This window comes from Oreochromis niloticus, linkage group LG16, assembly GCF_001858045.2.
Source record: "Oreochromis niloticus isolate F11D_XX linkage group LG16, O_niloticus_UMD_NMBU, whole genome shotgun sequence".
NCBI classification, from domain to species: Eukaryota; Metazoa; Chordata; class Actinopteri; order Cichliformes; family Cichlidae; genus Oreochromis; species Oreochromis niloticus.
Genome location: NC_031987.2, coordinates 15,275,052 through 15,299,985, shown reverse-complemented (window position 1 = coordinate 15,299,985; position 24,934 = coordinate 15,275,052). Strand labels below are relative to the sequence as shown.

Sequence of the window (24,934 nt, the reverse complement as noted above, 5' to 3'; positions counted from 1 at the left end):
CAATAAATGTTAAACAACTGTGTCCTTAATCTGTCTCTTTCATACATAAACAGATATGTTGTGTGACAACTAAAGGATCACCTAACCAAAGGACCTGACAAATAATGGCACTGCTGCAAACTGTGTAATAATCCAAGTCCTTTATAATGCTGTAAGTCAAACACAGATATGTACCATATGGTGAGGGTCACTGAGGAGTGGGGAAGACATTTCAAACATCTTAATGTGTGATCTACTGAACCATAATGTATGATGTCATTCTTAGCCACTAAAAAGGATCATCCTCATCCTTTTTCATTATGGAGCGGGTGACTCAGTCATTTTGGGATAACTGATAGGAGTTGTCAGGAATGCCACCCCTACCGGCACCTGAATTAAAGACAAACACACATAGGCATTGTCAGCTTTTCTTTTTTTTTTTCCTGTGGCTAATTTATAGCCAAGAGTCAAGGGAAATGACTCTGTTGCTACCAAAAAGAGTTTGTGCACCCCCACCTCAACCCAAGCCATGCATCCAGGCAGGAAGGTACAGAGCTGTTACTAACAGCTTCCTGGAGCTGCTAAAACTCCATGCAACCCTGATTTGTGCAGTGCCACTTGTCAGGAGTCTAACACCGAGGGGGAAGTGAGGACAAACGTGTCTCTGGCTTTCACAGGTCGAGCTGCAAGGCTGTAATTATTGTTATAATTTGTGAGGGCAAAACACTGTTTTCTTATATCCCCCTTGTTTGCTGGTACAGACTGTTTTCATGAGTTCAGGGAAGAGTGAGAACAAGTAGCCAAGTAGCACAATGTCCTAAAATAACCTCACTCTCTTATTTCCCTTGGAAATACCCAGAGTGAGTGTGAGTGTTTGCGTGTGTATGAGAGAGAGAACGAGTCAGAGAGAGAGAGAGTTTGAGCTTGTCTATCTGTGCGTATAAAGGTTTGTATGTGATCTTTTAATCTTTGCTCGTATGCAAGTTTGAGCCTGTTTGAGTGAATGTGCATGTGCAGTCTAGACTGCACCGTGGCTAATGGTGTGACACGCACTCTGGGCAACTGTTACCCTACCCTAGCCGTCTTTAACTGATAGATTGGTATAAATAAATTCAGAATTCAGAATAGTTTTCTTATAAATAATTGAGTTGAAGATACAGAGTTAATTTAGGTTTTCGGGGGGGGGGTTGTTTGTTTGTTTTTTAGTGCCACACACATGGAGGAAGCTGCATTAACCTTTCCTTTCACCGTTTCATAAAAAGTGGTAATTCAGTTGACTCTCTGTCCACCCCACCCCCCTCCAGTGTCCTGAGTAGACTGCTGAATCAGACCTCTCTCTCTGTTTCTTTTACTGCTGAACCATTGACTTCTATTGGTCTAGCGAGCCTCTCTACATTACCGGTGACCTTTGGTCGGTCTCATTAAGGAATATTTACCGCACATTACATTTATCAGTATAGATGCCTTCATTAAAATGACAGTGATATCATGGATTCAGGATCACTTCAGTGACTTCAGGCCCTGGGGGCCTTTTTCAATATACTCCACCACAGTATCTCTCTAGTTGTTGCACATTTGCATTTTGATGAGATACTGGTAAAGAATACCATGCGTACCTAATACAAAACAGATGCTAGCCTAACCCAACTGAAATCCAGAGCATGAAAGAAAGCTGTTTAAGCAGCCTATAAAGGCATATCTGTACAGCGGCTGTAGCATAACACTTTCTCCCAAAAGCATTGTGTTTTCCAGTCAGAAGCTGGTGACAGGTAGGCGGATTGATTTGATTTTATACCAAAGCCTGCCCTTCTTACCTCAAAGAAGGGCAGGCTTCTTGTTTTCTATTTTGGTTTTGATTAGTACCTTTTAAAAATACACAGTTTTGGTGTTCCACAGGATCCGTGTGAAAATACCCAATTCCACCTATGCAGTTTTAATAAATGGAACTATTTATTCACCTAATGTGTACAATGAGTCTTAAATTAAAGTACAAACTAAAGGAACACAGCAATGGCCCTCCTGGAAGTGAGGAAAACCACCTGCTGGTGTGACTGTCCAACGCGCAGCTGGATGATCTGCTGGAAAAAGTTGCTACCTTTGGTCCTGAATCACAGACAGGAAAGTATCAACTGTTTGCTCCTGCTGTCACATACCAGGATAGCATGATACAAATCATTATTTGGGAGGGACCCAAGCAGAGGAAAGATGCTATGCCTCCATAGTGAAACAAACTAGCTGGGGTAGTACCGACATCTGACCTGGATGCCTCCTAAATGAGGTGTTTCATGCAATTTATGGAAATTATGACAGTCCGTCTGCAGCTTTATACTGACCATCAACCTGCAGAAAATGCCTGTTGCCAGAAGGGCTAAAATATCAAAAATATGTAGTACAACCAGTCTGTGGGCTACTCCTGCTTTGCTGCCGTTTGTGCATCAGGTAACCTGGGAGGAGAGTTAAGTTCTGAAACCAAGTGTTAAACAATGAAAAGTATCCACTGCAGCCACTGTTTATCCTTTTTGTACGGCATTTTTTTTTTATGCTTGCTGGGACTTTGGAGAACTGCAGAGGAGCATTTTTGTGGTGGCTGAAAACTCCTTTCCGTAGGCGAATACTTCTCCAAATGGACACTACCACGGTAGCATAAATTAAACATAATGGAGGCCCCGGAGCAGACCAGGAACATGTGGTAGAGATTACATCTCTGGGCGGGCTGGTTGCATGTTTATTTAAATTAAACTGGGGTCAAAAAAGATGGATTGATTTCCCCCTTTAAATACGACACTTGAAATTACTGAAAACTAATTAATACCAGAATCAAAAGTGACGCCAGAATCAAAGAAGGGTAAATAAGATTTTATTTAATAGTATGGATTGCACTTTAGATAAAAGCTGCAAGCTGTATAAAAAATTTAAAAAGTACAGATTTTAGTTTTAAGAAACTTACAAATTAATTGTACTTGTAAAAAATAAATAAATAAATAAATTTCCTTTAGATTTCATTATTTGCATATGTCATAATACTTTGATTATTTCTTTTTTTGTTGTTGTTAGTTTTGTTTGCATTTTTTTGTTTTTATTTTTTTGCTCTTTTAATTTGGTAAATTATTCTTGGGTCCCCAGGGGTCCCAGTGGTATTCCATGTATGCAAAAAATGTGGTTAGGTTAAGGTTAAAGGGTCAGTTTACCAACATAAGGGAAAACATATTTTTTTTAGTATTTTCAAGCCAGATATGTAGCTACAGTGTTTGAGAGACCTTATAAGCTATGATTCTAGGTAGACAGTATTTTGTTTTCAGGTTTTTATTAGTGTATCCCAATTTCTTCACTGTGACTTGTAGAGTTGGCTAATGGCTAAAAAATGTGCTGCTTAAGGTAGGGTGACGCATGAGCCTTTAACACTGGATTTCACTTTGATCACAATGGCTGCACCTACACTGAATGCAATTAATAAGACAGGTCTTGTTTTCCCCTTTTGTTTTTCACGTAGAACAACACCAAGGTAACACATCCAGGACGGTGGATGTGCAGAGTGGAACGTTTGGTATGTAGCCTTTAATACGTATAACGACAACAGAGGGAGAAACAGCGCTTTGGTTTTATGTGTTTAGATAACGAGGACATTGCAGATAGTCTCGCACACATGAAGAACAGTTAAGTTATAATACATGACATATATTTAATACTCGTTAAACAAAAGATGTGGGAGCTGGAATTAATTGTGGCTACCTTTCATGAACGCCAACCCCCCTACGCCCAAAAGCATAAATGGTCTCTCCCACCGTAGCGGCGTCTGTCCTGTGCGGCGCTGACTGCAAATCAATGAAGCCCGTATAGTCGCTGAGTAGAAAAGAGACGGGGCTGGGCGACTGAAGTTGGGACAATTTGCGGAGGTTTCTGTTGCCGGATAGTCGACGACAACAAGGATATGTATACAGCGAATATGCGCAGAAATCAGTTTTCTTGTCTTTTAGCGGAGTAAGGAGGATATCTATCAACATATATTCTACTTCTACGTGGAGTTTGGTGCATTTCACCTGAAATTAGTAGCTTTAGCAACAACTAACACCTACTGTCCAGTTGAGGATGATTTTTGCCAATACTGGAAACCCGATAAGGACTCCGCATCGCAAACAGGTAAATAAACAAATATTTACCAAAGACCAGGCTTACGGCGTAAAGTTGACTCGTTGGCAGCCTTATAAAATAAGTCTGCATGACAGAATCGCACAGCGCACATAAACCGAACGTGAACCGAGAAAACTTTTTTGCGTGTTATTTAAAGTGGCAGCATTCACGTTTTGTGATGTAATCGCCACATAGGCTACTTATGAATAATGAGAATACCTGCTGCTCCTGGGCTGCGGTCCAGGTCCTGTAGTAGGGACAACATGAACTGGCCATCAACACCACTTTACATAAACTAAACCCTGCATAACAACTTCTAGGGTGCATGTTTACTTGCAACAGTCTGTATTTTGTTTGGTTTCTGTTTCATTACGCTCTCTGTCAGCGCAGTAAGCCACTGGCTGCTTTATCTATTCGAGAGCAAATGCATCCACTGAGTTTACTTGCTGAAGGCTACAGATCTTCCCCTCTATAGCGTATAATTACACAGTATGGATGCCTCATTGCCCACTGATGGATTCACTTTGTGCCAGTCACATATAGATGTCGAAAACACCCCTTGAGTCAAAGGTTTGAATAAGCATATTTACTTTGCGCCGCTCATGCTGTTATCCTGTGGCTAGAGCTCCATGGGTGAGGCCTGTTACTGGAAACCCTGTGTATATTTCCGGCTAGGATATGACGGGCTCCGCTGGTCTGTAGCTGGCTGATAAGATGTCGTCCTCTCCCCCATCTCAGTCTCTCGCACTCCTGCATCAGCCAGTTGTCTGAAAGCCAAATTCACTTTCAGCCCCACAGAAAAAGGGAGGTTACAGCCACCTGAGTCCCAGGCTTTGAAACATGAAGCTGTGGTCTTTGTGGCCGGAATCCTCTTTTAAGATCGCCTTGCCTTGTGTGTTGGTATTATAAACAGTCACCGAGGTGCATGCATATAGGGCATGTCTCACTTTATATTATGCGGCATTTTTTTAGAGCTGAAAAAAGTTTTTTTTAAAACAAAACTATTATTCGGCAGTGACTCTGCCGAGTTTAAAGATATAAGTTTTAAAGATATAACTTGGAGCTTTTGGTTGTTTTTCTTCATCTCCTTTCCTACTGTTTCAGTTCTTAATATGACAAATATATTTTAATTATGTACCCAGAGATGGCATCAGCTATGCTTTTTTTCCAGGATGTGATTCATGTCTGCTTAAGAGTCTGTCTTTTGAGAGACCAAGAATTTAGCTTTAATAAGACTTGTCTTATTTGTTATTCTTGTTTTTGGGTGGCACATTGGTGCAGTGGTTTGGACTGTTGTATCACAGCAAGAGGGTTCTTGCTTTGTGTCGGCTGACTGTGTAGAGTTTGAATGCTCTCCCTGTGCCTCTCTCCATACTTCCTCCCAGAGTCCAAAAATATACTTGTTAGGTTAATTGGTGATGCTAAGCGTGGCCGTGTTGGCTCTGTGATGCAGTGGTGACTGGTTCAGGGTGTAGCCACCCACAGGCTTAAGTCCTCCCATAACCATCCACAAGAATATAAAAGGATTACGTATAGTGTATTTTAATGAAACTGTGAAGATAAAAAAAGATACAGGAGGTGTAGTAGTTCGTTAAGATTGAACGTGGATGATACGGTACTTGCAGTTTTTCTTCTTGAATCCCAGTGAGGTAATTATTGTTTAAATTTTTGGCCTGACAGTATGTGAAAAATCTGTGTTTGCTGTTATCAAGAGAAACACCATCTTAGGCAATTAATAATTTGACTTTTGTCAGTTGTTTCCCATTAATCTTTCTGTTCAAATTGATTAGCAATCTCACCATGCTTCAAAGAGCAGGTGACTGGCGGTTAAGGGTGAGGGAGATAGAGACTTTTGCCCCCAGTCAGTGGGAAAACAGTAGGTCAGGCTTGTTTCATGGTGAAGGCATGTGAGGCAGGCGACCAGTTGGTCACAAGAGAAGATCCTCTAGGCTGACGTCCAGATTTGGATTGCTCAATCCTGTCACCACTTCGTGCTTGGGATGCCATCAGCTTCCTCTCAGCGTGTGATTCTTCAAAGAGGGAGGTGGGGGAGGGATTGGAGGTCGGGGGTAATCACTGTCAGATAGTGAGGAGGGAGACAAATCCCCAAGGGGAGAAGTTCTGTCAGACTGGGACATCTGTGTCTTGTAAACACAAAGCTCAAAGTTGCTCAGTAGCCAGAGGACTTTTACTTTTGCTTTTTTTTATATTCCCCGCCTTCGATAAAGAGGCTCAGTAGCTAACAAACACAATGCTGAGACTGAAAGCGTTGGTTCACTTTGTGAAAAGACTGTCATACATTTATATTGAAGTCTGAAAAGCCATCCCTAAATAAGTAAAGCATGTTATAGCAGAATATTGATGTTAAAGGGTTTAGAGCTACACCTTAGATGACTGCAGATAGCTTATTCGACACCCTGAGGCATTGTGACGTTAGTGTGATGCTGATGTCAAAGCTACAGGTGGCTGTGTGGGCTGATTGTGCTGACTGCAGAGGTATGTTGGGGATTGCCCTGTATCTATGAATCAGTGGTATGCAAAAAAAACGAAACTAAAATAATAATTCTCACACTGGACCTTACATGTTTCCATGATGGTTTCCAGGGTTCAGACAGATCCTTGTTTTTCCCCGTGTACGTGACTATTGTAGCAACATATATGAATGGATAATAAACAATGTTTGATTTTGATGAACCCTAGAAACGAGCCTAACCTATTGTTTCCCTGACGTACAACAGCAACCTGCCCTATTGTCACATCCCATGGCTCCACCCAGCCCGAGCACCAACAGCAGCACCAACAACAGCAGCAGCAGTAGCACTGCAGGTTGGGAGCAGCTCAGCAAAACAAACCTCTACATCCGAGGCCTGTCCCCTTCAACTACAGATCATGACCTGGTCAAGCTCTGTCAGCCGTGAGTACCACCGTCCTGCGTTGTCCTTTATTATCTGCCATTGATCATTCATTGATTTATTTCAGTTTGCACTGGTTGTAACTACTGAAAAACACTATGGACAAAAGCACGGGGTCACTTGAATATGACTCTGGAATATCGCGCCATGAAAGCCCCCAGTGCACAATTTTTGTCCTGATGTTTATGCAGGGGAGGTTTAAAACTCTGCAGTTGCTGAATCAGCAGAGCGTTGACGACTTTTACACACTGTGCACTTCAGCACTCAGCAACCTGGCTCTCTAACTTTACGTGGTGTGCCACTTCATGCCCGAGTTGCTGTGCTTACTTACAGTTAATTGTAAAATATCCAGGAGGAAATAAATTTAACAAACCTGTTGCAGGGGTGGTATCAAATAACCAGTTCTTTTACAAATGCTTGTAAAGGTAGACTGCGTGGCTTGTTGCTTTATTTTTATACAGCTGAATTCAAAGATTAAGAGGTGTGGCCCAGTGCTTTTGTTATACTGCAAATTTATGAGAATGCAAACGGGTTGATGTAAGAGGTAAATGTGTCATTTTACCAATATAACAGCAATATTCAAGGCTACACTTCAATACTGATTTAATAGTTATCTCAAGGATTATACATGGAAAGAGATAAATAGAACATAACTCAGCTTGACAGCATACAGGGCACAGAGTCAAGATTTCATATATCATATGTGTGTGGGGAAAAAAAAGGTATGCAATGAGCTCATTCACAGCCCTCTTTGCGTCCTGATTGCTTTTTATATACCAAGGAGACAGACCATGGTGCCTCAGAAATTTCATTTCCTTTTTTCTCTGAGGCCCCATCTTAAAAATATGACAGTGAATAAGAAGGAAAAATGTGCGGTTCATTTGTATGCAGAGGCTTATAGGTAAATTTCGGGTCCAAAAGTACATTTTTGACCCTGGGGATTTTTTATTTTTATTTTTATTTTTTCGAATCATGTGAGGATGTAGTTGGAATCATTTTATTTGTCGTTGTGTATATAGGTGCATCACAGAGATCACATCAAACGGGCTGCTTACCACTTCCTTTGTAAATATGGGAGCAAACAAGACTTGACTTGTGCATTCAGAATACCTCACTGGATCACAGTGAATGATCTGAAAGTTGTGATAAGCGGTTACGTGTTAGGTGCATGCATATGTTCTGCATTTTGATGGTACTGTAAGAGAAATAACAGGATCTGTAGTTGAGTAATTTAAAATTAATATTCAAGAGAAAGAGGGGTCAGAAGTTCATGCTCTTTCACCCAGTTTACCATCTGTAGCTTATATATCCTGCAGTTTGTTTCATGTTACATTGTGTCCTGAAGCAAGGGTATATAAACCCTTCAGATTGGAAAATACTGTACAATTTAAAAAATAAATAAATAAAGATTCTGGAGATTTTCCTTTTGTCTCATTTTTCCCATTTTGGTCAAAGATTTTATTACTAACCCTTTTCTAGTTTGAAGAGGACTAAAATGTGTACCTACAAAAGCACTTTTTATCACTATTACATATTTGTGACGGAGCAATTTAGGGTTTTGTCTTAAGTAACATGGAAATTTAAAAGGGTGTCCTGATTAACAGGGAAAGTGTAGGAGCAATGTAGTGAATGGAAACTGTGGTGACCTGTAAGCATGACATGCAATGCAAAATGGTCAGGTACACCACTTTGCATTTGTTAAACTAACTTAAACTTTCAAGCGATGGATTGGAAAGACGACTAATGGCAAGAAAGAATAATTTGAATGCAATAGTCTTTGTATTTCATGAGGCATGGGTCTGTCAGTACTTTAGAGAAATCTGTCAGTGAAAAAGTCTTCTGTGAAGACAGTTTTAATGTGTATATAGTTCACTAGTAAGCCTAAATATAATCTTGAAACAGCCTGTGACACACAGGCTTTGCAAGGATGTTGCCCTTCATCACCCTCCTTCTTGTAAGAGACAGTGAGACTGTTAAAAGTTTAAAACGCTGGTTTAGTTTGGTCCAAGGCAAAGGGACTATTTGAAATTGGAGATTACTTGTTTGCAGCACTGTGGGGTTTTCAGCACCACATGGAAACCACTTCCTGTTTCTCATGTTTTTACAGTGATGTCATGGATTGTTGCTCAACCTTCTCTCAGTCAAAGTGTTTTATAACTGGCTTTGTCTGGTGCATAAACCTGCTAACAATACCTCGCCTTTCTGCTCCTCCCACAGGTATGGCAAAATTGTATCAACAAAAGCTATTTTGGACAAGACTACAAATAAGTGCAAAGGTGTGTCATGTTCTTTTTTTTGTCTTACCAGCACTGCCCTCTTTTATCTCTCTTGAGATTCAATATGCATGAAAGGAAACTGCCACGCAACATATATAGCACCTACACATTCCTAAAATTCCCAAAAAACTGCAGCATCCAGGGTGTGACTTCTGTCATTAAAAAAACAAAATCAAGCAGACATGTAGTTTCAGATCATTTCAGGAAACAGACAGTCAGGCTGTTTAAAGCTGCCTCTCAGCTCGTGTTATTTTAAGCAGCGGCTCTTGTCGCTGGTTTGTCGCTGTCATGCACGGTGCCTAGGAGGAAGACGCGCCCAACTCTTCCTCTTCTTGCTGAGTGACACTGTTGGTCTTATTCCAGTTCTAGTAGATTGCCCACCTGACTAAAGCAGGGCTTGCTGAATCTCTAGGGGTAATGGGATTAAGAGATCGCTTTGTCACTCTCTACTGGATTATAGAGATGCCAGTAAATCAAAGGCCTTCAGTGAAATGAGAAACCATTAAAGACCTTGTGAGGCTCTGACTGAATTTTAAATAGAACAGGCTTTTGCGATGACCTTACTTATCCACTTTTAAAACTGCCTTATTTGACTTTTTTACTGTTTTCATAAACTGTCAGACCAGATTCACGTAAAACGGTGTGACCCATTTTTTAGCTGGAACTGTTCTGATACATTCATCATGACTCATTTTAAATGTGTTTTATATATCAAGAACAGTAGAAGCTATAAACTATGTATACACCCTGTTTGTACCCCCATTACAAAGAGCTGAACTGACCCACTGGTATCTGCAGCCTCAGCACTTTTTTTCCCCCTACTTTCAAAAAACATGCTGTCACATGCACACGCGCACATACACGCACAAATCAAGCATATTTATATGTATAAACAGAAAGAACTATATTATGTAATAGACAAACATACACATTTTAAAGTTGCGTCTTAAAATACAGAATGAATAGTTATCTCAAGGATAGCTATTGGTGGTTCTATAATTATCTGTTCTTGATATAGAGAAAGTCCCATCACTTTACATCGATCTTTGAAATGCCTCTGAGTAGTTATTTGGGCAGTTATTGTGATGACCCCTTCTAAATGAATAAGGAGAGGGCTGTAGGTTTAATTTCAGTGGTTACTGGGGCATAAAAACTGCAGACCATCCAGTCAAATCCAGTACAAACTACTAAACTTGGCATAAGTTAAACTTTTATAGTTAAACTTCCAACTTTGCAAGTCTATAATTTCACAACATTGGAGCTTTATTATTGGCTCAATTCAGAAAACCAAAATGATTCAGGTCTATAATTTAATAATTTAAAATGCATTTTGAAATAAGTACACTTTCCTATATGTTTGGTCTAATGAGCGAGGGGATACATTGGTGTGAAAGTGTTCGCCCCTTCCCAATTTCCTAGTGTTTCACATATTTGTCGCACTTACATGTTTCAGATCATCAAACATATTTTAATATTACACAAAGGTAACACAAGTTGACACAAAATGCCATTTTTAATCATTAATTTCATTGATTAACGTAGAAAAGTTATCCAAACCTACCTGGTCCTGTATGGAAAAAGTAATTGCCCCTCTTGTTAAATCGTGAATTAACTGTGATTAACCACATTTTTTTTGGAAAGCTGAGTTTAGTTTCACTAAGCACACTCAGGCCTGATTACTGGCAGCCACTTGAACCAAGAAATCACTTTAATAAAACCTGTCTGACAAAGTGAAGGAGGTTTAAAGATCTCAAATAGCAACACATCATAACACGATCTAAAGAAACACTTGAGAAAGTCACTATCATCTCTCTGTCAGGGAAGGGTTATAAAGCAAATTCTAAGGCTTTGGGACTCAATTGAACCACGGTGAAAGCCACTATACACAACTGGAGAAAACTTGGAACAGTGTGAACCTTCCCAGGAATGACCGACCAACCAAAATTACTCCAAGAGCACATCAATGACTTATCCAAGAGGTCACAAAAAACCCAGAACAGCATTAAAGAACCACAGGCTTCACATGTCACAGTTAAGGTCAAAGTTCAAGATTCAACAATAAGAAACAGACTGGGCAAAAATGGCCTGTTCAATAAGAAAATCGCTGCTGACCAAAAAGCATTTGCCAAAAAACATCCTGATGATCCTGAAGACTTTTGGGAAACTACTCTATGGACTGATGAGACAAAAGCTGAACTTTTTGGAAGGCCTAGTCAAAGTCCTGACCTGAATCCAACTGAGATGCTGTGGCATGACCTTAAAAAGGTGGTTCATGCTCAAAAACCCCCCAATGTGGCTGAATTACAGCAATTCTGCAAAAAAGAGTGAGCCAATATTCCTCCACGGTGCTGTAAAAGATTCATTGCCAATTATCACAAATGTTCGATTGCAGTTGTTGCTGCTAAGGTGGCCCAACCAATTATTAGGCTTAGGGGGCAATTACATTCTCACACAGGGCCATGTAGGTTTGTATGTTTTCCCACCTTAATAATAAAACACCTTCATTTAGAAACTGCATTTTTGTTTACCTGCGTCATCTTTGTGTAATATTTAAACTTGCTTGATGATCTGAAACTGTGACAAACATACAAAAAAAAAAAGGAAATCAGAAAGGGGGCAAACACTTTTTGTATGTCACACAGTTTAAACTGTCAACAACATGTTTCCCAGTTTGACTGCTGAGTGACTCAGAGGGCCCCCTATAGATTTAGTCAGAATTTGTTGAGAGCCATGTCTTCTCCTCATGTAATGTCTCTGGTCTAGAATGTCATCCTAATTATGTGTTTTGTCCCCTCAGGATATGGCTTTGTTGACTTTGATAGCCCCGCTGCAGCTCAGAAAGCTGTAGCTGCCTTGAAGACAAGTGGTGTCCAGGCTCAGATGGCAAAGGTAAGGATTCATTGCAGACTAATCCTGATATCACATCAATACAAATCACTCAGCTTCACTCTTTGTCCTCCTTCTGGCTAGTTGATCAACTTAAAACTAATCCTTAAGGTATTACATAGCAGGATTGCATGATATATGTTCCACAACCAGTATGCTCAATGGCTCTGATCACTGAATTGAATCATACAGGAAGTGTGTGCTGAGAACAGTCTCTATTTGTGTAATTACTGTATGTGTGACAAAAGTAACCCATGCACCAGTTTGTGGCAGCCTCTAGGTTGCTGCATGTGAATTATACAAGTACTTGTAGCAGGGTTGTCAAACATAAGGGCCAAGGGCCAGAATCGGCCCACCAAAGACTCCAATCTGGGCCCCCCGAAAGGAACAGGAAAAACAGGAACTTGGGAAATATGGGACACAATGTGCACTTTTTTCTGTAATTTTATACATTTGTCATGTAGAAACACTAGCTTTTATTGTCATATCTCAGGGATTAAATGTGCAGTTAAACGTCTTTACACTGCCAGAAAGGGAAGTTTCACTTGTCTGGCCAAGATCAAAGTGGGCTGTATGTGGCCCTCAATGTAAAATGAGTTTTAATGTCCCTGGCTTGTACGGTGATGCTCTGCAAACAAGATTAGTGGAATAATAAGAAACAGTACTGTACACTAATACAGGCTGAATATGTACTCTGCTGGACTGCAGTTGTTCCATTTGCAGTAATTATTAATGAACAAAATGGTAGGTTAATGTGTAACAGGTATTTCTGGGGTGTGTGTGTGTGCTTTTAGGAGTTGATGTTCAGTGAGCTGTGAGGTCATAGTTAATGTCTTGTCAAAAGAAAGTAGTAAGTACTTGTACTTGACTGCTGTCAAAAGGACTCTACCAAGACAATTGCTGAATCTCCAACCTCTTCCTGCAGCTTTCTACCTGGTGTCTTTCTTGCTGTCATTGATGGTCTTCTTCACTTGTGTTCTATCAGTTTCCATTTTGGTTCTCATTTGTACAAAACTAGTTGGACTTCTGTTGCATTTGTTATCATTGTTTAGTACATTTCTCCTTTTGAGTCAAAGTGCATTTGTTAATATGCTCATGTTCTCATAAATGGATGAACACAGAGCATTCCAAAAAACTAACTTCAATCTGAAAGTTTGAGGATTTTAAACATTTAAAGAAACAACAACATTGTGACATGTTTGCTGGGATTGGTCAGTATTTCCTTGACATGTTTTTCTTCTGTTGAAGCTTGCAATCAGTTAATGCTCAGCTGGATTGGATCTACTCATCAGAAGCTTGTTCAAGTAGATCAAGTTGCAGTTGTTGCTCAGCTCCTATAAATATGGCTGTGAACTGTGTTACGCGTTAAGTAGCGCCGTGATGTTGGGAAACATGACATCAGGACAAAGTGACTCAAATTGTTCTGTGTCAAACTCTCAGGGCTTGACTGAAAGTTTTAAAGGTATATGAAACTCCAGTGCACTTTGGAGAAACGGTATCAGTTATGCTAAAATGGCAGTGACGCAGACCAGAAGTTACTACATCATTATGAAATCGATACATAAAGCTTTTTTTCACAGATGCATGATTAGCAAAATAAAAAGTCAAAGATTCCAAAAACCAAAAGAAGGCTCTCAGAATGTGATTAGTGATCTCTAAACTGCATTTAAAAAGAGGAGAAGCCAAATTCTCATGTAAATGACGGCTTCATATAAGGAGTCAAGGGTACTGCTGCGTATCAAATACTTTGCGACACATTGTTTTGGCAGTATTCAAGAAATTATTCTGCAGCAGGACAGTGTTGCAAAATATAGTCAACACTTTGCAAGAACCATTTTAACACCAAAGAAGACCACGGAGGACTTCACTCCACAATTACATGACCTTAACCCGTCTGAATATTTATGGGGACACTTAATTACTGAGAGAAATCAAATAGATTCCTCATATCATAGGACGTTTTTTCAAACTGCAGTGGGATGACATGGATCATCAGGCTTTGTAGAGTACATATCAGATCACGTACATGTTATCATTAACACCAGTAGGGGGTCATACCAAATACTAAAATAAAATTCTTTGGTGGTCTGTTTATAACAAACATTATTTTCAGCTTTTATAAATGATGTTAGATTAGTTTATTAGAAAAGGCCCCACTCAATAATACATGAAGCAGAAGTGACTCTGTCTGTTAACTTGAATGAAACACTTAATAAGGAGCTGAAGTTTGTGGGAGATTAGAGAACAGACCATAAATTCATGTTAAATTTGAGCAAAACAAAGCAGATTATACTACAGCTCTAAACAATATTTTAATATTTAATGTTTTATCTGAAATGGCTATTGTCTAAAAAAAGTAGTACTGCGAGTAAAATTGGCGATGGTGACACAGCTCGATTATTTTTCATCACTTCATGTATATCCATGTGCTCCTATGGTATGTCTGTCCAGGCTGATAATATTCTACCCACTTCAAAGACTTTTCATTAAATCTCTCAATATAATCGTATATTTGTACAGCAGTTCAAGTTAGAGTTTTGAATATTGTTAAATGAATATACAGGAATATAAAATAACAGATGGTTCGATGGTGGGCTCTGAAGTCATGTTATTTTACTTGTGGCTTTATATCTTTCAGAAAAGGAAATGAATAATTGAGAGTTGTTTTGGTAACAGTGGATTGTCTGGAAAAAATTAGTTCACCTTCCCACACAACACTGAGCAAGGAGCAAGTGTCCTCTGTCATGTCCGTGTCTGCGGTCCAGTGGGACCTGCCCCAACCAGTATGCTTTTTTTTTTTTTTTTTTTTTTTTCTTTTTCTTAAATACTTAAATATTTTAAATACTAAAGGCCACGCTTAAGTTAAATGCTGTTGAGAAAGGTAAATGCAATTATAAAAAGTGAGGATGTTATGTTACAAAGTTCTGAACAATACTATAAGGAACAAATATAAAAGGTTAACGTTAAAAATCAATGTTTCTTAAGGTTTTACATACTTCGTTATGTGCGTGCCATTGTCACTGTTACTTCGATTTGGATCATTAAGGCAAAACTGAATCCAGATAGAAATAGATAAGCTATTGAAGTTGACTTACTGGATCTTTGAAATGAGGTCATTCACCTCAATCCAACTTCGGTTTACATAAGTCACAAGTAACGGTAAATACTAGTTCAAAATTCCCCGTGAATGTTTACAATTAAGTTATGTCTAACAACCATAAAAAGAAGCTCACTTATTTATTGATTGATTTATGGGTGTCCACTCTGGCAAAGATCTAACAGTTTAAGCAGAGCCTGTGTGAACTTTAGCTTCACTTCCTGCTCTTAGCTGAAAGGAGTACAACCCGCTGTTTGCTTCTGCTGCTGATGTGTGTTTAGAGATGCTCTTCTGCATATGTTGATTGTAATTGGAGTTGGACTCGCTGTCAGTTTAAAGCAATTTGACTGTTTTCCTCTGACTTGTGGCATCAACAGTATGCTGGATATTTTCTCCTTTTCAAACTATTCTCTGTAAACCCTAAAGATTGCTGAATCTGCTGGGATTTTCCCACACAACAGTTTCTGAAATTCTCAGACCAGCCCATCTGGCACCAGCAACCATTCAATTTTGAGGGTTAAATCCTATGTTTGAACACATTGCGATTGTTTGGTGTTGCCTAAGCTGCAGCTAATTTGTTGTCATTCCATTTTCTGTTATTGTTGCTGCTTATGAAAAACACAACACAGATGCTTATGGTGAGAGGCCTCTCCCCAGGGATTCATAGCCATCTCTTGCATTTCTGCTGATGCTCTTAAAATACATCAAGAAACCAGCTGCGAGCCTTAAGCCACCATGAGCCGCATGCAAATATCTTCTTATCAGTGCTCTTAGCCAACCCCTTATTACTGAAAACTCCCAAAGGAGACACAGATAAACCCATTACTGAGGATAAATAATATGGAATTCCTAAGGAAGTGGCTCCTTTCCTCTTCCAACTACTAAAAAGTCAGTGTGGATGTGATATTACAAAGGAATATTTTTCCTGGTGTGTTTAAGGCATTTCTGGTATTGCAATTACAATGTTTTGACATATGTGCATTTTTTTTTCTCTCTCTCTCTTTTTTTTCTTCTTCTTCTTCTTCTAAGCAACAAGAACAAGACCCAACAAACTTGTACATCTCGAACTTGCCTGTGTCTGTGGATGAGCAGGAACTGGAGAACATGTTAAAGCATTTTGGCCAGGTCATATCAACTCGCATCTTGAGGGACTCCAGTGGAGTCAGCAGAGGAGTGGGCTTTGCAAGGTGGGATTCTTTTGTAATTTATTGTCAGATATAGAACTTGAAATAGTATTGAGAGGCTGTTTGCATACCGCACTGGTATGACTAAACCAAATAGGCACATGAAATAATTGAAAAACATCTCTGGCCTCTACCTAGCATTGTATATTGTTTGTTGAAAAATTGTTGGATTGCTTCCTGGCCAAAAGAGGTATCTTTACAACTATAAACAGGAAGGGACTACTTTTGGCCACTAAAACATAAGTGTTGTCAAGTCCAGGAATAGAAACATGTGTGGCATGGACCTTTCCAGACAGGCGAGGAAAATCAACAGGAAGTCTGATATTAACTTATTATTAACAATGCCACAGTTTTAATCACATCTGCTATGTTCTACTTGATTTTTACCAGTCATAAAGTAAAAATAAATCTTTATATCACTAAAAAAAGATGATTCTTGTTGTAAAATTCTCAGTGCCCTTTTCAGAATTTGTTTCACTTCTTAAAAATAATATCTAAAAACACATACAGTGGGGCTGTTGTTGATTAACAAAGAAACTGTTCACGTATGGACAAATGGAAACGCCTTTAAAAATAGTTTCACAATGACTGGTTTATTTAATTGCAGTGGTAATACTCGCTTCCGCCAGTCGTACTTGCATAACCTGACATTTAACTAAAATACCTGACAGTCAAAGCCATGGTAAAAACATGGCAAAACAGAAAATATCATATTTCATCACGGGAATCTTTTTGTGCATGTCCAAAACTGTTCAAGTTGATTCTACAAGAGATGCACGCCATGAACTTGTAGATAAAAATCTTTTATGACAAACCACCGCTTCCACCAACTGATAAAGAAGTCATTTTAGGAAAGCACCTGACGCCTTGTTGCTGCAAATGTCACTTCTGTTGTTTTTCACTCTGTCTTTGGGCTTCAGGATGGAGTCAACGGAAAAATGTGATGCAGTCATTTCACACTTCAATGGAAAGTTCATTAAGACACCTCCAGGTGTACCAGGTAAGAACATACACTATACCTATACTATATTTGGTGGTGTATACAGTACAAAATACTACATTTAAGGTTTAACACCAATGTCATTAACAAAAAGATGTGATAGAAAATAAAGTCTGTCTATTAGGGCTAGTCTGCATAGGATTGGGTGGAGTTGTATGGGCAAGATGAAGTGACTGGCTCAGTGGTTCATTCTTCCAACAGGAGTCAGTGAGTCTGCTGGTAAAGAGCTCATATACACTCAGCCCTAAGAGGCAGAGCATAGACAAAGAAAACGAAAGAGCTGCTCTGTGTGGCTTTCACTCCCTCTCTAAGCGTTTTAATTGGATTATTAGACTGAAGTAGTCTCTGCTGGCCGTGCCTCGTTCAGGAAGGGGAGGGGATTAAAGCTCCACAGCTGCCAAATTAGATGTCTGTGTTCCCAGGCTGGCTAGTAAATGTGTACTCCTAGGCTTCAGGGAGTGACTGACTACACAGAAAATAATGGCGAACAATGAGTCTGTGCAATAGTGTTTGTTAAACACAAATCTCATATTTCATTCTCTTGCCATGCCTCTTTCTTTTTTTTTTCTTTCATTTTAGCGCCAATTGAACCTTTGCTCTGCAAGTTTGCTGATGGTGGACAGAAAAAGAGACAAAGCCAGAATAAATTTGGCCAGAATGGTCGACACTGGGGAAGGGATGGTGACTCTAGACTGGTAAGTTGATGGAATGAGTCTCAGCTACTAATCCATGGGCAGATAGGAATAATAATAAAGGGCAAACTTCTGAGGTCTGTGCTATGAAGCAGGATTTGAAGCTCAGCAATGGTAACTTCAGATTTACTTGGTAGCTTGTTTTTTGTGTCATGACAATAGTTTGGTTTTTAATGGGTTACAGTGCCATACCAATTTAACTTGAAAACCTCATCTGCTCCAGAAAATGGCGTCACTGTTCCTAGAAAATCCCGTGGATTTTGGTGCAAAGATTCCTTAGAGGGTCTCTTAAGAGAGGTTTTAGAGTCAATCTTGGGTATCTATATAAGAAATCAGATTCTCAGTGGAAAGACTGAGGCCTATTGTTCTATGGGTCTTTGTATAATTATATGACCCTAAAACACACATTTAAAACACTAAAGTCTTGTATTCATTAACGTCATAAGATTTGCAGATAAACCTACTCGCCAGTTTAAATGTTACATTCTTTTTCTTTTGCTACCATGAAATTTGGATAGTATACCAGCTAGAGGCACGGGTCACATTATTCATTATTTCTGCCTTAATGATGCCTTAATGTTTTCTTCCTTGCTTTAGATGCTCATTTGCTTGAGATTTCTTTCTTTTTCCTTTTTTCTTTTTTTTTAATGCAGCTTACAGGTCTGTAAACTTTTGTGATGTTGTGCCCATCAGTTCACTGATAACTAGGTTTGGGAAGTCCTGGGTTTAATTATGGAGATGGAACTGAGTAAGATAAAGGCAGGCAGTAAAAGCTGTCACATTTCACAATGTTGTGTTCAGCTTATTCAGAAAAGAAACTTTTGGCTGCTCCCTTATTCACGAGGGGTCATCACAGCAGGGAGCTCCGCATGTTTGATTTGGCAGACTTTTTTTTTAAATGCCGGATGCCCTTCCTGACGCAACCCTAAAGGGAATTCTGTCTCCTCCCAGGATCAAACTTGGGATTTGCTTGTTAGGGAAATGTGTAAATCACTACACTATGGAGCCACTTCTTTTTGTTCCATGTACTGACTGACTGACTTTTTTGTTTGTTTGTTTTAAGCCTGTTAGTAGCCCTCATCACTGCCAGCCGAGGTTTTTTTGTTTGTTTGTTTTTTTTATTCCCCTCCAAATCATTAATGCTTGTAAAATTGTCTGCTCATATTCCGAGTCCACCTATGTCATAGTTCTCACAGTTCTCCGACAGTGCTTCAGACAAATCAGGCGATGCTTTAGGCGGAGCTGGTAGAGGACAAATATCTGTGGAGTCTAATCTCAATGGCCCTGTTCTATGGAGGAAAGCTAAAAGTAGTACCCTTGGTCAGTACACCAGGTGAACTAGTAGCTGAAGTACCTTCATAGATCATCATCAAACCACCTTGCTTTGTGACTATTATCACACAGTCCTTTCAGAGAAACCTGCAGCAGTGTAATAAACACTCCTTGAATGAGGGAGTGTTCATTGCATTATTGCATTGCTTTTAAAGCAAGCAAATGCTGTGGCATGTAGTATTTTGTTATTGAGAGAAGAAAGAGAAAGCTTGGTTGTGTCTTATTTTAGAACTGCAAGAATTAAAAATGTCAGAAGTTAAAATTTGTATAGTAGGCTAGGAGATAGATTTCCTCAATGAGTTTCACAGATACTAATAATACACATGACCACACTGCATACTCAAAAATGGTGAACTTGTTTGCTCTGTCATTCACCCTTTGCACAGTCACAAAATGTGTCAGTTGAGCATTAGCACCCCTTCAAGATGAATGTATTTATATATTACGCTGTGAAGATAATCGGATTCATTGGGCAAGCTCCAGAGAAATGCAAATGTACAAGCATGCTAGTTCTGTCATTCAAGCTCAGGGCTTCTTAGTGACGTTGCAGAAAAGCTTTCTGGTTCTGAGAAAACTGGGGTGGTTTGTTTGGTTGTTTGTTTGTGTGGTTGGTTTGGTTTTTGTTTTCTTTTTGGGGGGGGGTGCCAGCTAGGCTTTTCTCATTAACTGTTGGAAAAAGCACTGACCGATTCAAAATGCTACAGCGGGTTAGAATAATCCATTTCTTGCAACTCCGTGGTATTTAAGCTGCAGAGCAAGAAAGATTGCATATTTCTGCTGTCTCTACTGTGGGTACTACTCATTGTACATAGACTGTACAGTCTGCATTCAGTCAGCGCTATATCAATAAGCTCTTTTTAAAGAGCAATTTCCATGTCACTGGTCACCGCTGAACTCATTTGTTTTATCGTATGGGTGTGACACTCCTGTCAGCAGATTATCCTGTCTTCGTTCCTAGGCTCAGCATTAACTTGCACTAAAGGTCCGACTCTAGTTTTAGTTCCTCTTCTACAGGGCATGAATGTATGTGTCATACATTGTGTGCTATACCAAATGAATGAACTAAAAGGGAATTATAAGTAATGACTGCAACTTCTGTTCCCAAAAAAGAGGAACAAAGTACAACACCACTGTTGGTCTGTTTCTTAATAGCAAAGCGGTTTCATCTGCAAAACGAAGCCATCTAACATCTGGTTTGTGAAGGCTGGAGCGCACTCATCATCACAGGTCCTTAAATCCTGGGATAGAAGTGTCAATTGATTCCTTGATACCTCATACAATGTGCGCCCCACTTCACGGAGCACAAGTTATAGCTATAACCGTTGTAACATTATTAGTCCACAGCATGTGCTGTTCAAGGCACTGCATTTCTATTGCGTGGTAATAATTTCTGGCTAGCTCTAGTGCTTTACACTTTGAGAAAACAAAACAAAACAAACCACCATCAGCTGACTGTGTTTGGTCAGTCAGTACAAACAGTGTTTATTTTAAAAAAAAGAAAGAAAAAAAAGGAAGATGAACATCTTCTGTTCCCAACAAACAGAAGTGTATATAGACCCAGTGTCACACCACAGATGATGGTTTTATGTTATTTAAAGTTGCAGACTTCATCTAAGTTAAAGTCCTGTCTTCTTTTCCCTCAGGCTGGAATGACACTCACGTATGATCCCAGTTCAGCTGCTATGCAAAATGGGTAAGTTAGATAAACATGTATAATGCACTGTTGTTGTTTCAATATATTTACGTCATATAATATAATATTCTCAATTCTACTTTCACAGATTTTTTCCAGCACCATACAGTATTTCAAACAGGATGATTACTCAAACTTCCATGTCTCCCTACATGTCTCCGCTTTCTACGTATCAGGTTTGAATACTTTTTCTATTGATGAATATGCACTTTAAAACATATGTATGTAAAATACGTGAATATTGTGATAGAAATATGTAATTTAGTTTCAAAAATACTCGTTAAACATGTGTCTTTGAGATTTGAAATAGTTTTTGGGGGGGGGGTTTGGAGATGTAGGTCAGGTATGTGACAAATGTCAGTATAGCCTTTTATGCTTGTTTATGTGCCAATCACAGTAGGACGTGATCTCTGGAAATAGCATTTGCTCTGAGCCAGACTGTTTACCGAGCGTGTTTGTTGATGTTCCAGATGCAGAACCCATCCTGGATGCCTCATCAGCCTTACATCATGCAGCACCCAGTAAGAACAAGAGTTCTCTCGTATTTTGTTCTGTTTCTTTTTTAATCATAATACTGTTAGTCACGAAATATGTCTTTGGTTTAGTGTAAACAGACGGACACATAAAGTAGTACACACAGGTGATACTGATTTTTTTTTTTTTTTTTTTTTGAGGACTGAGCAATGTGTTTGTGTATGGGTGTCTAAATGACTGTTTTGGATGGACCGTATGAAGCTGTGTATTTAATGACAGATGCTAAATGATTTCTAACAGATTTAAAATATGATAGTCTTAGTTTGAAAATGAGTTGGCAACAATATACAAACAGTGTCTGATGCGTCAGGCCAGTCGAGATGTTTATAGCCAACTTGCTTGTAAATTTCACCTTCTTCTGCTTCTGCAGGGTACAGTGATATCGCCCTCTATCGACCCATCTCTGTCACTGCAGCCTCCTTCCATGATGGCGCCTCTCACTCAGCAGATGGGTCACCTCTCCTTGGGTAGTGCAGGAACGGTGAGAGAAACCTGCATGAGATTAACTGAGAGATTGTGTGACTCATTATACTTTTGTCTGAGGAAAAAAAAAACTATTAAGATATGCTTATTTTGGTTTTTTGAATAGTCTCATTTTCCATTTTCTTGCAGTTTATGGCTCCAAATACAGCTATGCAAGGAGCATATATCCCACAGTATCCACATCTGCCGACAGCCACTGTTCCTGTGGAAGTATGTGCAGCAACAAAATTGCAGCCTCACTTTTAGCAAAATATTTTGCCCTCCCCAAAAAACTGAGTTATTACTCTTTCTTTCAGGAAAACAGTGCACAGTCACATGTGGACTCATCCGGCAATCATTCCCCCTATTCCTATCAACAAACCAAGTAGTGCTGAGGTGACCTTTGGACAACAGCCCTCACAACAATGTCTACAAACGCAGCGGACGCTAAGGATCTTTCACTGTTTTGCTCAAATGTTTAAAGTGATACTATTTCGGGTATCATTTTCAGAGCGTACACCTAAGTTCATCAGATGATTCAAAGTTTATTTAAAGAAGTTTTATTTTCATACTAGAACGTTTATTTTTTACTAGGGGTCGCCACAGGACACAAGAAAGAATCTCGTGTCCAGTTGTGCAAATATGTTTTCTGTTCACTATTTTCCTGAGGATTTTTTTTTTTTTTTTTTTTTTTTTTTTTTTTTTTTTTTTGCCAAATATTTGAAAATGACTTTTTTTGTGCTTGCTGTGTGAGTGTTGATATGGTGATGTGTTTAGTGTTGTTTTTCTTGTAAAGTGATTTTTTTTTTTTTTTTTTTTTTTTTTTTTTTTTCTTAGAACTCAGTCTTGCTGTCTGAAAATCTGCCTTAATAGTTTTGATACATTTCTTGAACAAACCGCCACAAAGCAGCAATAAGCCAAAAAAAAAACTGATAAGAGCTCTCACCTGCAGGCGGTCTTTTTTTTTTTTTTTTTCTTTTTTTTTTTTAATGGAACATGTGTTTTTGCTCCCTTCCTCCAAAACCTACTAGAGCAGCAAAAGAAATTTTCCAAAGATGATTTTATTGGATGGAATATTTATTTAGAAAGAAGGCTGTGCATTCGTGTGGATGTTGAAATGTGTTTTTGTTTTTTAGAATAGCTGAAATTAAGCTTGGTGGGGTGGGTGTAATTTTGTTTTGTTGGCTGTGCTTTCACTTTTTTAAGGTGGTATTGGTAATTGTCGTTTTGATGAGGTATGTATTTTTCACTTTTTCTTCGCAAAAACGGGAAACCTGGACATATGATTGTGGAAAATTAATTAATCAAAGCCTTAAAATAGAACTTGGCCAAACGTTGCAAGAGTCGAAGGGTAGAAATTTGATGAATATGTGTATTTTATTGCGCCTCACTCTTTGATAGGAAACAATCAGGCTTGGCACTTTCAGTTGTAGTTTACGTCACCAAAGCTTGTGAGGAAATGCCATCATTTGTCTCTTTAACAAAGGTGACCATGCAAAAAAAGAGTGTAGTTTGGACAGTGTGCCTTTTTTTTTTTTTTTTTTTTTTTTTTTTCCGTACATTTACATTTAGTTCAGTACAGACACACAAGTATGAAGGAAGGCTCCAGCAAGTGCCACAGATGACTTTCATGGTAACAGGAAAAATGGGATGGTGCAACACTATAATCAAGATTCATTTAAAAGGAAAAAAACTGATGGAGTGCTACGGAAGCAATCTGATATGAAATAGTGCTTTAAAAATAAGTGGCAATTTGTTAAATAGTTGATTGAACCATTTTAACTAAGGTGTCCTCTAGTAAGCCTGTGATTCGACCTGGTTGTCAGTCAGAGCAGTTATCTACCTCAGTTTTCTTTCTCCTCTGTATTAGGCCGGGTTAGCAGGTCCAGCCCGTCCTTCCAGACCAAATCCCACACTCAGGAGCCTGTCAGCCTGAAAGGAAACGGCTGTTTCCCTTTAGGTTTTTTTTTTTTTTTTTTTTTTTTTTTTAATACTTTTTGATTTTCCTCAAACCTGTTTCTTTTTTAATATTATTATGATGGAATAACATAATCACTATTGGGGACAGCTCTACTTGCGTTCACTCACTCAGTTTCATAGCCTTTATGGCAGTAGATTCCACAGGCAAATGTAAAGGCTTTTCAGATTATCACTGACGGCATAGCTTTTGTGGTGTTCACTCAATCTGTGCTCGTTTATACAAACATGCTTGGTGCTTTGTGTTGGATCTACAAAGAGCAGCATTTCCTCTGTAGTTAGCTAGGTTGTGCAACAGATACAAAGGGCCAATTCTACTTGAGATTCTTGTGTAATGCCTGAGACTGACGAGTAATACTGTCCTGTGAGGTTAATGCTGCTAGCGGTGTCTGAACCAAGTGCCATAGTATCTGGGTCAAGAGTCGAAGAGGTGCATCAATGAAAAATTGCTCGTATAAGCAACCACCGTAGTGAACAGACATTAAGTTATATGAAAAAGTTCTAATTTATGAAGATTTTTGTACAGACGGCTTTAGGTAATAAGAGATTTTCTAGAGCTATGTGAGTTACATGTTTTGTTTTTTTAACTTGTGCCACAATTGCCAGACTTAACTTGTTTGTACAGTTTAAGGGATCTCTCCTCTTTACTTCTGTTTTATTGTGCTGTTTATCGTGTTTGTTAAGCCCCAAACTTCCTTTTTTCCACCCTAGTAGATTTTGCCCAAATTTTATTCTGTTAATTTCTTTGACTTTTTTTGGATTAAAAAAGAAATCTACTTTTA

At 39.0% G+C, this 24,934-nt stretch overlaps 2 protein-coding genes across 3 annotated transcripts in view; one reads left to right on the top strand and one right to left on the bottom strand.

Annotated features, from left to right (window-relative positions):
* The window catches only part of tank (TRAF family member-associated NFKB activator), a 16,823-nt gene extending 12,097 nt beyond the window's left edge, over positions 1–4,726 (bottom strand). Inside the window, exon 1 of one of the 2 annotated variants that reach the window (XM_013272679.3) lies at positions 4,698–4,726. In XM_013272679.3, the coding sequence (XP_013128133.1) occupies positions 4,698–4,711 (14 nt within the window). In that variant the 5' untranslated portion in view covers positions 4,712–4,726. Of the gene's footprint in view, positions 1–4,326; positions 4,418–4,697 lie in introns of those variants that run through there. The other variant, XM_025904020.1, reaches the window with a different exon arrangement.
* On the top strand, positions 4,066–24,934 carry rbms1b (RNA binding motif, single stranded interacting protein 1b). Its single transcript, XM_003447411.5, has 13 exons — positions 4,066–4,116; positions 6,846–7,021; positions 9,237–9,295; positions 12,093–12,184; positions 16,308–16,465; positions 17,383–17,462; positions 18,042–18,157; positions 21,130–21,179; positions 21,268–21,355; positions 21,650–21,700; positions 22,084–22,194; positions 22,326–22,406; positions 22,493–24,934. Exons 1-13 carry the CDS (start codon positions 4,066–4,068, stop codon positions 22,562–22,564), a joined length of 1,185 nt encoding a protein of 394 aa, XP_003447459.1. The 3' UTR covers positions 22,565–24,934.

Bases quoted from the DNA above. Each gene is read 5' to 3' on its own strand.
- rbms1b (XM_003447411.5), top strand. From the start codon at position 4,066: ATGATTTTTGCCAATACTGGAAACCCGATAAGGACTCCGCATCGCAAA. The intron at 21,356-21,649 runs GTTTGAATACTT...TTGATGTTCCAG, and splicing joins CTCCGCTTTCTACGTATCAG to ATGCAGAACCCATCCTGGAT. The intron at 22,195-22,325 runs GTGAGAGAAACC...ATTTTCTTGCAG, and splicing joins CCTTGGGTAGTGCAGGAACG to TTTATGGCTCCAAATACAGC.